The following is a 16,255-nucleotide window of genomic DNA, read 5'->3' on the forward strand; positions in this document are numbered from 1 at the left end:
GTGATCAGTTACCTTCCCGCTCTTACAGTGGGGAAAGCAACACCCCAAGGGGTCCCTCAGAAAATCGGTAGCTAAGCCAGTATTAGGGTGCAGGATTCCTCATCTCTGGTCCAAGTTCTCCCGACCCCACTCCACTTTCCTAGAAAAGATTCCCTGTTCCTACTGGTTCCTGGCTGTCCTCCATTCCCCAGCAATGCCCTTCCCCCAGGTCCTAGGTTTCTCCTGGCTGCCTTTGTCCCCCCAGAGAGGAAGATCATGGTGCAGACATACTGAGTTGCAGTTTTTTAAAAAGCCTCCATCTGGAATTTAAAAGACTGATGTTCTAGTCCTGGCTGGCTTGCACCCTCGAACAAGCATCACAGCATCTCTGATCACTCATCCAAGGATGTGGAGGTAGGCCAGCCCTGCCTGATGTCCCGCTCCCCTAACTGGTCCCTACTAGGAATGGGGAGAGGCAGCCAAGGATTATGCGCAGGGGTCCGGCTCACCTTCTCCTGGATGCTGGTGTTGAGCCTCCTCAGCGTCTCCTGGAAGTTTTGGTTCCGTGGCTCCAGGGTGGCACAGCATTGCACATCCTTGAAGGCCTGGGCCAACTTCCCCAGGTGCTCCAGTGCCTGGCATCGCCGATACAGAGCCTTGATGTCCGAGGAGTTGATGTCGATGGCTAGCAAGGGGGACAGGCAAGGCCTCAGGGGGCCGGGCTACAGACCACCTTCCCCTCCCCCACCGCTGCCCCCAACTGCAGGGCTTCTGTGCCTTCCTTGGAGAGTATGCATCCATGTAGACTATCTGGTCCAAGCCTCCCCTTTGTTAGGGAGGCAGTAAGAATTACAGTCTCAGGGTTGGGAGGGAGCTTAAGGGTCATCTTGTCTAATTCCTGACTCTCCAGTCTCGGCTCAGTGATCCCTGCCAAAGGCTCATCCAGCTGGTGCTTGCATACCTCCAGCAGTCCGGGAGCTCCTTCCTTCTCAAAGCAGACAGCTCCTTCGGAGAGCCCTTCCCTCCTCCCACCTGAAACATATCTTCCTGTAACTTTGCCCTTTTGTCTTGAGTCTAGCCCTGGAACACGTGAGATGAAATCCAATCCTTCTTCCGTGTGACAGCCTTTTAGGTATTTGAAGGCAGCTCCCTGTCCTACCTGGGAGTTCCTTCTCTGAGCTAAATATTGCCACTTCCCTGCTCTTCACAGGACGTGTTTCCATTCCCCTTTCCAGCTGGGTCCCTCCCTTCTGAACTCACTCAGACTATCTCTGTTTCTCCTAAAAAAAAGTGACCAAATCAAACCCCAACACGGACCTATGCAGAGGAGAATCCCCTTCATTCTGCATATTATAGCCCTAAAAATGCAGCCAGGAGAAGTGTTCCCATTTTGATCGTGCTCTTAAGCCTAAGTTCTCTCAGAAGTTGAGGCACTCCATGGCCAGCGTTGACGTATGTTTATTCCTCCTAGTGTCTGTGGAATGAAATAGTGCCTCCGTCTTCCCCTCAGGAAGCCCGGTCCCCACAGAGTGGACCAGGCTGATGCCCTGGTTATGGGAACCAGCCCTCTCCCCCCGCCATCCCATATGAACATATCCAAACTTCCAACAAACTGGCTGTGTCCTTACCGTGACAAAAGGATTTCTGGAAGCAACCTTCTAAGCAAAGAAGCTGCCCCAGCATATTTAACATGTAAAAACGTGACTTAGGGATGGCTTTTCTGGAGCTCTCCTTTCACATAAGGATGGTACATCTGAAGCCCCACCTACAATGCCCAGGATGGCGTTTATACAATTGGTCATCCCTGCGAGTGTCGAGAGCATCTTAGACTAAACAGGGATGCAGAAGGGGAGGGAAGGAGGGCAAGGCCCGAGTGAGGGGGGCTCACCTCTTGAGGCATCTGAAGCCGCCTGAACATAGCTCTCCTGAGAAACGGGGAAGGAGGAAACTTGGTTAATGTGGGCCCGACACAGTGACAGCCAGAGAGGGTCCCCGAGGCGAGAAGAGAGGGCTCGCTGGCAGCTGCCACTGTCAGAGGCCAGGGGAGCGCCCCTCACTGGGTATGGAAAAGTGGACGAGCTTTGGCATCAGGCAAACTCGGGTTTGAACCCAGCTCTGCTACTAACTACCTGGAGATCTTGGGGAAGTTACTGAGCCCTCCTCTGAGTCTTGAGTTTGTTATCTGTGATATGGGCATGGAAGCAGCAGCGACCTCATGGTCTGCAGTTGAAATGCCACGAAATAACCTATGAAAGGCCCCTGTCATGATGCCACTTCCCATGAGGCTGCTTCCCGCGGGATGAGAACTATCTCCATGGATGAATTTCTGTCTTCCAGAGGACTGGGTCAGGCAATGGGTACCAGAAAGCAGTGGGAGGCACCCTTCTCCAACCTGAGGGGTCCAGTGAGAGGGCTGGGTTGATAGGCGTGCCCGTCAGGATGAGGGGGCTGCCTCCATACCCCTGCATCCTAGCCCTGGCCCTCAGCTCCCTGCCCCTCTTCATCCCAGACCGTTTTCAGGCCACAGGCTGCCCGGTTCCGATAGAGCGTGGCCAGGAGGGCCTTATCCTTGGTCAGCTTCAGGGCTTGGCTATAGCTCTTTGCTGCGGCCTTGTAGTCCTGGCGCTGGAAATGCCGGTTGCCCTCCTCCTTCAGCTGCACTGCTTCTGCCTCGGCCATCTGCGGGGACAGGATGAGCTCCGTCTGGCCATCCCCTCCCTCCAGACCCGGGGCTGGGCTCCTGGCCTGAGGTCTGGAGCACCAGGTGCCCCATCGACCAGGATGGGAGGTGAGGATGCTGCCTGCAACAGACCCACCCGGAGCACCCGCGAATCCTTTGCCCAGAAGGACATCACAGCATTTGCTCGGAGTGTGGCCCGAGTTGAGAGGGGTCTCAGAGACCCTGTTCCTAGGGAACTCTGCTCAATATTATGTAACAACCTAAATGGGAAAAGAATCTGAAAAAGAATAGATACATGTATATGCAGAACTGAATCACTTTGCTGTACACCTGAAGCTAAGGCAACATTGTTAACCAACTCTACTCCAATATAAAATTAAAAAAAAAAATCCCTGCTCCCCCCTCTCTCTCCCTCCCAGCTAGACACACCAAGGGCCTGAATTCTCACTGCAGGCCTTAAAATTTCTGGGTCCCCCTTCTCCCTCCCCAGTCCAAGGAACCCTCCAGGCCAGCTCACTTTCTCACAAGGACAGTGTTCTCGGTCTGGCCTCCCCAGGGTGCTGCTCTGGTGCGTGTGAACCCCCAGCCAGCGTCAGTCTGCCCCTCCTAGCCCCCACCCAGGAGACTTTATCAGCCCTGCTAGTGGCTCCAGACCATATTTGGCCACAGGGGCAGGTGCCCCTGGAGTCTGTCACTGATACTCAGGGCCCTCCCCCTCCCCAGACTGGACAGTCATTACCACGTGGAGGGTCTGACTAACCTCTGCCCCAGCACCCCACTCAGGGGCAGTCCTGGGGGCACAGGCACTCATACCCCAAAGAGTGAGAGAAAGATCCAGAGGGACGGGAACCCCCCCAGCACACCCTCCCTCCCTCGGCATGGCTCTAATGCCGCTTACCCACCTCCATCTCAGATAAACAACCTCCTCTCCCCTCCCCCCCACCACTGCTATTTTGGGAGCAGAGTGACAGCTGAGGGGCTGGCAGACTTGGACACACAGAGCAGCTGCCCAGGTCCCAGACCAACTGGAGACATCCAGAAATGCCCTTCTGGAGGGAGGAGGGAAGAAGAAGGAGGAATGTTCCTTCCCCTCTTCCCCTTGGCCACAACTCCCCTACCCCTTCCATCTGTTGAAAATGTCCTTGCTTTACAGAAAGACCCATGGACTTGCTATCTCACTTTGGTGGAAGTGGATTGTTTCTTTGTTCCACTCTGCACATATTCTGTGGTTCCTCCCCGTCTGTATGGAGTGGCTATATTCAGCCTCTCTCTCCCATCAGACTGGGAGCTCCCAGAGGACGGGCTCTGTTCATCCCCCACCAGACTGAAATCTTCTCCCACAGCAAGAGCTGGGGCAACCTGGGAATTCCCTGAAACCAAGAACTGTGCCCCCTAACTGACTGGGACTTGCGGAGTCCCCCTCAGCAGAAGGGGGTCTTCCTGGGACAAAAGCTATGTATTCACTAAAAACTGAATCAGGGACTTCCCTGGCAGTCCAGTGGTTAAGACCCCATGCTCCCACTGCAGGGGTCATGGGTTTGATCCTTGTTCGGGGAACTAAGGTCCTGCATGTTGCTCCACGCGGCCAAAAAACAAAAACAAAAACAAAAACCCAAAACTGTGAATCACTATGTCGTGCACCTGAAACTTATGTAATATTGTAAATCAACTATACCTCAATGTTAACATTTTAATTAAATTAAAATTTTTTAATTAAAAAAAGAACAACAATGTATTCATCACCAGAAAGGGTCTCCCCTGGGGCAGGAATTGTTTCTCCTCATCCAACTGAGGGTTCCTAAGAGAAATTTATGAGGTTGTCCCTACTTGGATTTAGAATTCTCCCGCATTTCTGTGTCTCTGAGCCTGGGCTGTGGGCACCCTCCCAGAGGGCAAGGATAGCATCTCATGCAGTTTGTTTTCCCCTGGCACAGAGCCTGGAAGAATGAGTGCCCAATGCATGTTCCTAAATGGATGAATGCATGAAGTCTTTGTGCTGATGCTTTGCTTCACTTCCTCATTCTGTCAACTTCTCCCCTATACTTTCAAACTGAGAAAGATACTGCAGGAAAAAAAGCATAGGTGGGATCACTCACACTAGATTCTGCTCTTAGCTCTGTGACCTTGAAAACACAGCTCTGTGACTTTGGACAAGTTCTACTGCTCTGCTGGACACAAGATCCAGCCCTGATATATGTTTGTTGACTGAATAAATGAATGAATGGATGGGTGAATTCCCTGCCTTCATGGTGTCCCCAACCCCGGGTCCCTTTGTGGGCGGCTCTCTGTAGCAGTGACATAATATGGTAAAGGATCCTGCCATTGGCAGAGAGAGATCCAAGAGACCCTAGATTCAAATCCTGATTCAGTAATTCATTCCACAAGTTGCTTTTTTTTTTTTTTTTTTTTGTACGCGGGCCTCTCACCGCTGTGGCCTCTCCTGTTGTGGAGCACAGGCTCCGGATGCACAAGCTCAGCGGCCATGGCTCACGGGCCCAGCCGCTCCGCGGTATGTGGGATCCTCCCAGACTGGGGCACAAATCCGTGTCCCCTGCATCGGCAGGCGGAGTCTCAACCACTGCGCCACCAGGGAAGCCCCCCACAAGCATTTCTTAAGCATTTGCTATGTGCCAGAAACTGTGAATGATTATGGAAGCAGAGAACATTCATGGGGATAAGGATTTGTGTCTATTTTGTTCACTTACATATCCCAAGGGTCTGCAACAGTGCATGGTATGTAATAGGTGCTCAATAATATTTGTTGAATGAATGGATGAAAGACTTCCATGGATCTGTGATTTCTGAAGAATACCAAGGTGTTTTGAAATCAGGAAACATGACATTGTTTCAGAGGTTTCCCTGAGTAAATGATTGAATGAGTTACTGTACATAGAGCTCCTAGAACAGTGTCTGACAAAGACCTTTGTTAAATGATTGAATGGATATTTAAAGCAAGACCTGAAGAATGAGGAACTGTTCCTGTATGTATTCATCAGCTCAGGCTGCCATAGCAAAATACCACAACTTGGTGGCTTAAACAACAAAAAATTTTTATTCTCACAGTGCTGGAGGCTAGAAGCCTCAAGGTGTCATCATTAGGGTTGGTTTCTGGTGAAACTTCACTTCCTGGCTTGTAGACAGCCACCTTCTGCGGTGTATTCACACAGCCTGCTCTCTGTGTGAGAGCAAAGAGAGGTGTGGGGCAGCGGAGGGAGAGCACGCGAGAGCTGTTGTTTCTCCTCTTCTTCTTATAAGGACACCAGTCCTATCAAATTTGGATGCCATCTTTTTGACCTCACGTAACCTTTATTACATCCTCATAGAGTCTATCTCCAAATACAGTCACACTAGGGGTTAGGGCTTCAACATATGAATTGGGGCGGGGGGGTGTGCACAGGTCTGTACCAGTTCCAGAAAACAGCATGGGCAAAAGCACTTGGAAGAACTAAGAAATAGCCAGGAAGATTTGATCTTAAAGTGAGAGGAGTGGCTGGAGAGGTAAGGCTGAGTGCACCATTATAAGGAGTCTGATTTTTTCCTGCCTGTAATGGGAGCCATTGTAGGGTTTTAGGACAGAAAGTAACAGACCAGAGTTTTGGTTTGAAACGTCACTCTGGTTGCTGTGTGGAGAACGCACAGGAGGAGGCAGGGTAGAGACAGGGAGGAAAGTGAAGAGGCTATTGTAGGGACCACGGTTGACTCAGAGCAGAGTGTGGCAGTGGAGATGGAGAGAACAGATTCTAGATAGGTTCATGAGGCAGCATTGGCAGAGCTTGAGACTCCCTGGATGCAGGGGGGAGAGACAGCGAGAAAGAGAGAGAGAGAGAGATAAGAGAGAGAGAGGAACTGACAGGAAGATCCCCGGTTTCCGGTAAGAGCGCTCCTGGTCCGACTCTGCTTTAGTTCCTCATCTGTAACATGGGGTGAAAAGAGTTGTGAGAATTAAATGAGTTACATATGTAAAGCACTTAGAACAATGCCTGATACATTGCTCTACACTGTTGAAAACTGTAGGAATTTTTTGCTTCTGTACGCATCAAGTTGTTTTTTTTGTTTGTTTTTTGTTTTTTTTGCGGTACGCGGGCCTCTCACTCTTGTGGTCTCTCCCGTTGCGGAGCACAGGTTCCAGACGCACAGGCTCAGCGGCCATTGGCTCACGAGCCCAACCGCTCCGCGGCATGTGGGATCTACCTGGACCGAGACACGAACCCGTGTCCCCTGCCTCGGCAGGCGGACTCTCAACCACTGCGCCACCAGGGAAACCTCGCATCAAGTATGATTAATTTATTTGATCCATTTATTTGAGGCCAGGCGCGGAGCGACACTTCCCCTCCTCAACACCAGAGGGCGATGTGGCGGATTGCAGCACCGCTGGACCACGGGGGCGGCGCTCCGTCCCGCCGGAGTTTTCCCTTCCACGTGGGGACACAGGATGGCGGCGGTGGTGGCGGTGGGTGGGCCTGACTGGGGGCGGGGGCGCCGCGGCTGGGCGCTCGGGCCGGGGTCCCCGAGGCCGGAGGGAGGCGGAAGTTAGGGCCCTTCGGTCCGGGCGGCGTGCATGACGCCCGCCGCGCTTGTCCACACAGGACGAGGCGGCGACGCGCGACGTGCAGCGACTGCTAGTGCAGTTCCAGGATGAGGGCGGGCAGCTGCTGGGCTCCCCATTCGACGTGCCCGTGGACATCACCCCGGACAAGCTGCAGCTCGTGTGCAACGCGCTGCTGGCCCAGGTGAGCGGCGGGCCCGGCGGAGGGCGGGCGGCGCTGCCCTGGTCGGGGACGCAGGGAATCAGGAGACCGAAGGTCTCGGGTACATCCCCACTACTCTCCCACAGGGGTGATAACAACCCGGCGGTGCCGTCTGCCTTGGGGAGGGTCGGAAGATGTGATCAGTGTGAGAGCGCTTTACGCGCCCACCATCGCGAGTTCACCCGCGGAGAGAGACCGCGTTTTGAACGCATTGGGTGCATCGTAACAGTGATTCCTTGTCACAGCTCCTCATTATATTCCCATTGTCATTAATATCCCCATTTTACAGTGCTGCCTGAGTCCATTCAGTTATTTGTCTGGCACTGCGCAGTAGGTGGTAGATTGGGAGTTGGAAGCCAAGTGTCAGATTTAAAACTCATGCTCTCCTAAGCCGGTGTTGATCAGAATGCTGCCCTCTATTGAGGGGTGGGAGGCTGTTTAAAAATGCAATACCTGGACCCCACCCAAGACTTACTACACAGACTCTGGGGTGAAGCAGAGGGTCTACCTTTTTCAGTCAGCTTTTTGGATACTTCTTACACATTATGCAGCATGGTCTGGTGGTTTAGAAAACGCTGCATAATGCTATATACTAACCCTAATCCTGGACTTTAGTTTTCTTTCTGAAGAACCTGAATTAGGCATTAGCAATAGAACGTTGCGTTAATCACTTAGTTGCTCTGAGCCTCAGTTTTTTTCATCTATCAATATTAATGCCTCCTTCCCAGGGTGGTTGTGAGATTCAGATACAGGATTTTGAAGTGGTGTGTGTCTTGCAGTCGCTCTTCAAGGATTAAAAAGGTCTTGCTGAATGGGGAATGATGGGGGTAACCCAAGCAGGGTGGCTTGAAAAGTAGGAAGCGTTGCCTGCCCACAGCTCACAGAGGGTGGGGGTCCCTGGTGGAGATGGCCTTGCCCATCCTTTGATGGGGGGGTTCTCTTTTCTGTTGTCCTCCAGGAGGATCCCCTGCCACTGGCTTTCTATGTCCATGATGCCGAGATCATCTCGTCTCTGGGGAGGACACTGGAGTCACAGGCGGTGGAGACAGAGAAGGTCCTTGACATCGTCTACCAGCCACAGGCTATCTTCAGGGTTCGTGCTGTGACCCGCTGCACCAGCTCCTTGGAGGGTCACAGCGAGGCAGTCATTTCTGTGGCCTTCAGCCCTACAGGAAAGTAAGGACAGCTGCAGAGTCATGGAGGAGAGTGTGGGTGCAGCTGCTGGCGGGGGTGGGGGGACCCCCAAGTTATGCTCAATGGGGCCTCCGGCTGCCCACCATAGACCCAAGCTTTGGGCTCAGGTTGCAAGTAAGGGACTTCCCCGGTGGAGTTTGGTCCCCAAAGGTCAAGGATGCCTGCCTTGGAAGAGCCCTTCCTGGACTTGACCTCAGGAGATCTGAGCTGCAAGCTCACCTCTGTCCCTTCCTAGCCATGTGACCTGGTCAAGTCATTTAACCTCTCTCTGAGTTAGTTGTTCACCTGAGAAATAGGGTTTATTTGCTTCTCACAATCCTATGAGGATAGTAAGAAGCTTTAAATCTGGTTTTGACTGTGGCCATTCCATTTAGGAAGGACAAGGAGAGAAATGGCTTCCTGGGGTCTTCTCCCAGATGGCACCCGTGTTATATTTGTCCTTCTCATAAGAGAAAATTCCAGTCCCAGATTCTGTTCCCAGAAGATGATTTACTGGGCAGCAGGAATGTACATGTGCAGTGTTTCCGGTGTGCCCCACCCCTTGTCCTCACTGCAGAGGTCAGGTGGCCTCTCTTCTTCCCCAGGTACCTGGCCAGTGGCTCTGGAGACACTACTGTGCGCTTCTGGGATATCAGCACTGAGACACCACATTTCACATGCCAGGGTCAGTACCCAGTTACCCACTTACGGGGTTTTAACGCAGTGGCGGGTGGCTGATTCACTCAGCTCTTTAGTTCCTGAGGAGGAGAGGAGGCCCAGAGCACATTCCAGCCCCTTGACATCCAGTTAGTGGCTGCCTGTTCCTAGGTAGAGACCTTACCCTTGAGCCCTGCCAGCCACTTACAAACAAGCAGAGACTGGACGGAAGAGTCAGCGTGGGGTTGTGGGCAGGGGCTAACTGCCTGGTAGCAAGGAGAACCAGGCTTAAATCCAGTCTCTGCCATAGTGGTTCTCAAACTAGAACGTGCATCAGAATCACCTGGAGGGCTTGTTAAAATATAGATTTCTGGGTCCCACCCCCAGAATTTTGTCTCCTTAGGTCTGGGGTGTGACCTGAAATTTGCGTTTCAAGTTCCCAGGCATTGCTGATGCTGCTGGCCTGGGGACCTCACACTAGCTGGGTGATCTTGTAGGTAGGCCTTGCTTCCTTTGTAAGCTTTAGTTTTCTCATCTGGAGAATGGGGTGATACTTCTTGCTTTGCCCCATACTCTAGAGCTGTCATGAGAATTGTAGGACTGATGTGTGTGGAAGAACTTTATATCACGTAGCACATAAGGAACTACTAGAAAGTGGCAGTGTTATCTGTGCGGCGATGCATGGCCCTAGCACTTGGGAAGGATTCTCCCTTTGCCTAGGAAGCCTCATCTCTTCTGTTCGATCGTTCAATTATTCAGCAGCTAGCTAAGGAGTTTCTGCAGGGTGCCAGGCGTTGCTAGGCAACAGGGATAAAGAAAGGTGTGGTCCCCCTTTCTCCCCCACTGCTTTCTTAGGACACAGACACTGGGTCCTTAGCATATCCTGGTCCCCAGACGGCAAGAAGCTGGCTTCAGGCTGCAAGAATGGCCAGGTAGATGGTCAGGGTAATTAGGCAGGGATTCTGGGGCTCCCTTCCTGCGAGATGGGTCAGAATCAGGTTCTGGGGTCTTCGGGGAGGGGTGAGCAGGGGCGATGGGCGGGGGACCCTTGGTGGGACCAGGGGAAGGGTGGGGAGGGTTATTTTCAATGAGCTGCTGTCCTTCAGATTCTCCTGTGGGACCCAAGCACAGGGAAGCAAGTGGGCAGGACCCTTGCCGGCCACAGCAAGTGGATCACAGCCCTGAGCTGGGAGCCCCTCCATGCGTGAGTGACACTGACAGCTGGGTGATTGAGGAGCCAGGGCTTCAAAGCCGTAGCTCTCCCCTGCTTGGTGCAGAGGAGTCTTATGTGAGGGGACAGGGTAGGCAGTCTGACTGGCAGTGACAGCGTGGCAGGCAGTGGGGAAGGTCTTCTGCACCTGTGTTGCGCGGGCGGGGCGGGGGGAGGGCGGTGGTGCTCATCACGGGGCCTGAGAGCCACCTTGCAGCGCAGCCAGATCTTGGGGTCAGGAAGCTGTCGAGACATTATCCCTGGTCTTCACGCTGGGGATCGGGAGGCAGTGTTGGAAGACAGACGTTGCCAGGTCAGAAGTGAGGGCATGTCCCCCTTTCTTTCCAGCAACCCCGAGTGCCGCTACGTGGCCAGCAGCTCCAAGGACGGCAGCGTGCGGGTCTGGGACACGGCTGCGGGCCGCTGTGAGCGCATCCTCACTGGGCACACACAGTCAGTCACCTGTCTCCGGTGGGGAGGGGACGGGCTTCTCTACTCCGCCTCCCAGGACCGCACCATCAAAGTCTGGAGGGCTCATGATGTAAGAGCTGGGAGAGGCCCGAAACCAGCCTGGGGAAATCTTGGGCCAGGGAGGTTGACCACTGTTTCCTGGGTGGTTGGGGAAGTGCTTCGGGAACGGGGGTCCTATGGTTTGGTGCTGCATTATAGCGGAGGTTCCAGGACCCCTTAGCATGGCCAGGCTCTGGAAATTTCCTGCTGTAGGAAGCCTATTTAGGTTTATCGAACCTGCCGTATCCCAAACTTATTTGACTAGATCCCTTTTTTGTGACATTTCCCTTCTGTGAAACATATTTCCAGAAACAGTGCTCTGGGCTGGTACCCTTATTTTACAAATGAGGAGAGACTTGAGCCTAGAGGGGTGATTTGATTCAGATCACAGTGAATGAGGACCCTGCTTCTGAGTCCCACAGTGCCCATCTTCTGGGGCTGATCTGGGGGTGCATGTTCCCAGGGGTGGAGACTGCTCTGTGTGTGTCTGACCTGTCTCCCTTCGCCCTAGGGCGTGCTGTGCCGGACTCTGCAAGGCCATGGCCACTGGGTGAACACCATGGCCCTCAGCACCGACTACGCCCTGCGCACGGGGGCCTTTGACCCAGCCGAGGCCTCAGTTAATGCCCAAGACCTCCGAGGGTCCTGTGAGTGAGTGGGAGGTGGGGCGGGGGGAAGGAGCCAATTCTCAAGCTTAACATGCGAGAGGCGGACCTAGGCTGGGGGGGCGGGTACTTGCACTTTGTGTTGGATTTTCTCATCAGCCTTGTTCCTTCTCTCCTTCGATACCTGGACACAGTGCAGGAGTTAAAGGAGAGAGCTCTGAGCCGCTACAGCCTCGTGCGGGTGAGTATCTGCCAGCGCCGCCAGCTCTATGCGCTTCTTCTCCTCGTCCCCAAAACACTGCAGACACTCAGGCCCTTCTCCCTTCTAGCCCCAGCTCAGAACGTACCTTTTCCGGAAAGTTGTTCTGATAATCCTAGTTTACAATCCTAAAAACCATAATGTGCTGGGGATCATTTTATTTCATTTTGTTTTGTTTGCTTATCTGTTTATTTGCAATCCTCAGGTACCTCTCTTTTTTATTTTATTTAGTTTCAGTAACACATTCACATGGTCTAAGGTTCAAGGAAAACAAAAAGGAGAATTCCCTGGTGGTCCAGTGGTTAGGACTCGGCGCTCTCACTGCCAAGGGCCCGGGATTCGATCCCTGGTCGGGAACTAAGATCCTGCATGCTGCACGGCATGGCCAAAAGAAAAAAAGAAATTTTTTTAAATGCAGAGAACACAAAGCAGTAGGGGCCATTTTAGATGGTGGAAAGTCTCTCATCTCTGTTGCACCTTCATCCGTGCCTTCTGGAAGCATCCAGTGCTACCAGTGTCTTGTGTCTCCTGCCAGAGACGTCATGTATATACATACACATATATGTGTACACTACACACAGTACAGATACACACGCGTATACAAGCCCACATGTAAAATCCTTCCCTTTTTTTTTTTTTTTTTGCGGTACGCGGGCCTCTCACTGTTGTGGCCTCTTCCGTTGCGCAGCACAGGCTCCGGACACAGGCTCAGTGGCCATGGCTCACGGGCCCAGCCGCTCCATGGCATGTGGGATCTTCCCGGACCGGGGCACGAACCCGTGTCCCCTGCATTGGCAGGCGGACTCTCAACCACTGCGCCACCAGGGAAGCCCTCCTTCCCCTTTTTAACACACCACTCTGTACCTTGCTTCTTCTTGTAATTATACGTCATAGAAATGGTCCTGTCCCATGTTCATGAAGTCTCCCTTTGGGGGGAGTAACCAGCCTCCTTTCTGCAGTCCTGGACTCCGTGCTGGTATTGAGCAGTCAGTGGTGTGTTCGCTGCCGAGGTCGGGCTGTCCTCTCTGAGACCATGTGCGCTTTGTGCCTCCCCAGGGCCGGGGCCCAGAGAGGCTGGTATCTGGCTCAGATGACTTCACCCTGTTCCTGTGGTCCCCAGCGGAGAACAAGAAGCCCCTGGCACGGATGACGGGGCACCAGGCCCTCATCAACCAGGTGCTCTTCTCCGCGGACTCACGCGTCATCGCCAGCGCCTCCTTTGACAAGTCTATCAAGCTGTGGGATGGCAGGACGGGCAAGTGAGTGGCGGGTGTGGGGAGGGTAGGAGCGACGCTCTTCCTCCGGAAGGGCTTGGCTCTGCCGCTTCCTAGCTGTGTGGCCCTGGCAAGTGTTTGGGTTTTCTGAGCCTCTTGTTTCCTCTTCTGAATGTGCAGACCCCCTACCTCTCTGTTTTGTTACAAGGATTAAATGAAGTGGTCTGTTTAGCATCATCACTAAGTGGGCGCTGAAAATGCTAGTTTCTTTCATATCTAGGGAGAGAAATGATGTTAAAGCTGGCCAAGGGAATTGCCTGGCGGTCCAGTGGTTAGGAGTCTGTGCTCTCACTGCCAGGGATGCGATCCCTGGTCGGGGAGCTAAGATCCTGGAAGCCGCACAGCATGGCCAAAAAAAAAAAAAAAGCTGGCCAAGGGCTGAGGATGCAACACAAGTGTAGGTTTGTGGTCCAGTCTTTATCTGGCCCTCCTCAAAGTGAGCCAGTGCATCACCTGGGAGCTTGATGGAAATGCAGAACCTTGGGCCCCATCCCAGACCTTGGGGATCAGATGACCTGCATTTTAAGGTCACCTTTCAAGTCTGAGAAGCACTGCTATGACGAGGCACAGTGCCCTTGCAGTTAGTTAGGAGGAGAGGCAGAGGCATGGGCGAGAAAAGGAGCAAGGAAACCGTTGTTGAGGCCGAAGGGGCACCTATGTGTCAGTCTCCGTGTATTTTCACAACACAGCCCTGTGAAATAGATCATTCAGTTTCTTTTGTTTCTTTTTTTTTTTTTTTTTTTTTTTTTGGCTGCGTTGGGTCTTCGTTGCTGCATGTGGGCTTTCTCTAGTTGTGGCGAGTGGGGGCTACTCTTGGTTGCGGTGCGCGGGCTTCTCGTGTTGCGGAGCATGGGCTCTAGGCGCGCGGGCTTCAGTAGTTGTGGCTCGCAGGCTGTAGAGCGCAGTCTCAGTAGTTGTGGCGCACGAGCTTAGTTGCTCCGCAGCATGTGGGATCTTCCCGGACCAGGGCTCAAACCTGTGTCCCCTGCATTGGCAGGTGGATTCTTAACCACTGCACCACCAGGGAAGCCCTGGTTTCTTTTTAGGATAAGGAAACTGAGTCTCAGAGAGGCCCAACGACTTGCACCAGCAGACACAGCCAGTTTGTCCCGACCAGGTTCCAGGTGGGCCTGGCCCACTGTTTCTCCATGCCACCTGTCAGCAGGCACCTGTCATGGTGGTTGGGGGAGGGTGGTGTCGTGCAGATGGGCTAAGCAGACGGCTGCATTGGATTCTGAGGCTTGCAAAGTTGAGCAGGTATGGAGGCCCGGCAAGAAGCATTCCAGAAGCAACTCATTTGGAGAAGTTTTACAGCATCGTAATGACCGATAAAGATTAAATTGGTCTGGGGTGGGGACCAGACAGTGAGATTTTGTAAAAGTTCCCAGGTAAACCTGACACACAGCCAAGGTTGAGAACCACCGCTGTGGGCATAGAGGACCCTTCAGGCGTGTTTGAAGATCTCATATCCATCCTCATCTTCCTTCCCCTGGCCCAGGTACCTGGCCTCCCTGCGTGGCCATGTGGCTGCCGTGTACCAGATTGCATGGTCGGCCGACAGCCGGCTCTTGGTCAGTGGCAGCAGTGACAGCACACTGAAGGTGTGGGATGTGAAGGCCCAGAAGCTGGCCACAGACCTGCCAGGCCATGCGGATGAGGTGCGGCCGACCCTCGTGGGCAAGTGGTTGAGAGGGAATTGAAGCCTGGCCCTCCTCCCCACCCTCCTCACTGTGCCACCGTCCCCCTCCCCCTCCTCCCTTCAGGTATACGCTGTCGACTGGAGTCCAGATGGCCAGAGAGTGGCAAGTGGTGGAAAGGACAAATGCCTCCGGATGTGAGTTTGGGGGAGGTGGCGGCTCTCCTGCCCTTTGTGACCGTCCCCTGTGGTGTAGAGTTCCAAGGGCTCTCCAGGTGCCCACACTGTCCCGAGACAGTAGCCTCCAGCGTGAGACGGTAGTTCTTAGCACACTGGATTTTGGAGTCCTGTGACCTAGGTCAAATCCTTGTTCTGCCTTTCAGTGTGCAGTCGTGGAGAGCTTGGTCCACGTGTCTCCTGGGACTTACCAGGAGACAGGAGGATCAAAGATAGGTGAATACACTTTGGAACCTGAGGGTTGTGTACTTGTAAAGGATTGCCACTGTTTGTCATTGGACAGCCTTGGTGGGCATCGCAGGGGCCAGGCCCCTGGATGAGGTCCTGGCCGAGGCAGTGGTGGGCGCCTGGCCTAAGTTCGGGTGGCTGGAGCAGGGACAGTAGCCGGGGCAGGGGGAGTAGACCGAGGGGGGACCACAAGCTCTCCCCTTAGTGGGCTTCTGGGATTGTATGGTGCCTCCCTTTCCCGAGGTGGCATCCCCATCCTGTTCCGTCCCTCTCTCCACAGATGGAGGAGATGAGAAATCCCAAGGATCCCCACCTGGACTCAGCCTCTGCCAGCTGTCTGCCCTGATGGAGACCAAAGGCCGGGGTGATGACCTTGAGAATGAGCGTGGCCTGCCGTCCTTGGACAGACCCCAGTAGCGTCCCTCCCCAGAGCAGGAGGTCGAAGGTCGTGGGAGGTTCTCACTGAGCTCAGCCCTTGGCCATCACTTGATAGCTCGCTGATGCCAGCACAGGGGAGGCCGAGCGATGACTGGCCCTTACTGCTGCCCCTGCCTCCTTTCCTAAATGCCGTCTATTTAGGGTCAGACCCCAGATTCTGTGACCAAATAAATAACTTATAGTTTGTGTGTTTGGGTTATGATTTCTTGTCCCAGGTTCTCAGGGCTTTACTGAGGACTATGCTAAGTCAGCTTGTCTAGCCCCTCCCTCTGGGCTGCACCAAAACCATGCTGATCAGGAAGTCGCCTTTCCCTTCTTCCCACCGTGCCTACAAGGGAGAGGCCAGCTGAGGCTGGGGAGATGGGCTGAAGCCAGTATGTTAGTGGCCAGAGGATGATGTAAGGCTGTGTTGTCCATTCTGCTGGCACCAGCCACATGAAGATGTTTGCATTAACTAGAATTCGGTCCAGTTAGAAATGCAGTTGTCACACTAGCTCAGGGCTACTTACTGATTTGGACAGCACAGATAGAGGACACTTTGACCATCACAAGGACTTGTGCTGGTCAGTGCTGCTCTGGGGTGCTTTCCTTGGCCTCAGACAGCCCTGCTGGGCTCTCGCA

The 16,255-nt window shown here is 53.5% G+C and overlaps 2 protein-coding genes across 10 annotated transcripts in view; one reads left to right on the forward strand and one right to left on the reverse strand.

The window, feature by feature from the left end:
- The window catches only part of UNC45B (unc-45 myosin chaperone B), a 30,631-nt gene extending 27,864 nt beyond the window's left edge, over positions 1–2,767 (reverse strand). Inside the window, exons 1-3 of the mRNA XM_027099742.1 lie at positions 2,491–2,767; positions 1,868–1,904; positions 489–664 (exon numbers count right to left, since the gene is read on the reverse strand). Coding sequence (XP_026955543.1) covers positions 489–664; positions 1,868–1,904; positions 2,491–2,658 — 381 coding nt within the window. The 5' untranslated portion in view covers positions 2,659–2,767. The remainder of the gene's footprint in view (positions 1–488; positions 665–1,867; positions 1,905–2,490) is intronic.
- A 4,212-nt stretch (positions 2,768–6,979) lies between these two features.
- On the forward strand, positions 6,980–15,822 carry NLE1 (notchless homolog 1). Of its 9 annotated transcripts, none has more exons than XM_027099743.1 (14): positions 6,980–7,109; positions 7,246–7,389; positions 8,366–8,583; positions 9,165–9,265; positions 10,093–10,169; positions 10,344–10,441; positions 10,796–10,988; positions 11,469–11,604; positions 11,757–11,803; positions 12,878–13,080; positions 14,594–14,753; positions 14,859–14,929; positions 15,115–15,184; positions 15,477–15,594. In XM_027099743.1, exons 1-13 carry the CDS (start codon positions 7,092–7,094, stop codon positions 15,182–15,184), a joined length of 1,536 nt encoding a protein of 511 aa, XP_026955544.1. In that variant the 5' UTR covers positions 6,980–7,091; the 3' UTR covers positions 15,477–15,594. The 9 variants fall into 9 exon arrangements, with proteins under 9 accessions (XP_026955544.1, XP_026955549.1, XP_026955550.1 ...); XM_027099744.1 differs by having other exon boundaries at positions 6,981–7,109; positions 9,186–9,265; XM_027099748.1 differs by lacking the exon at positions 14,594–14,753 and having other exon boundaries at positions 15,477–15,593.
- The last annotated feature ends 433 nt before the right edge of the window (positions 15,823–16,255 follow it).

Source organism: Aethalodelphis obliquidens, unplaced genomic scaffold (assembly GCF_003676395.1).
Source record: "Aethalodelphis obliquidens isolate GAN/ISIS:26980383/991018 unplaced genomic scaffold, ASM367639v1 scaffold139, whole genome shotgun sequence".
Lineage (NCBI taxonomy): Eukaryota > Metazoa > Chordata > Mammalia > Artiodactyla > Delphinidae > Aethalodelphis > Aethalodelphis obliquidens.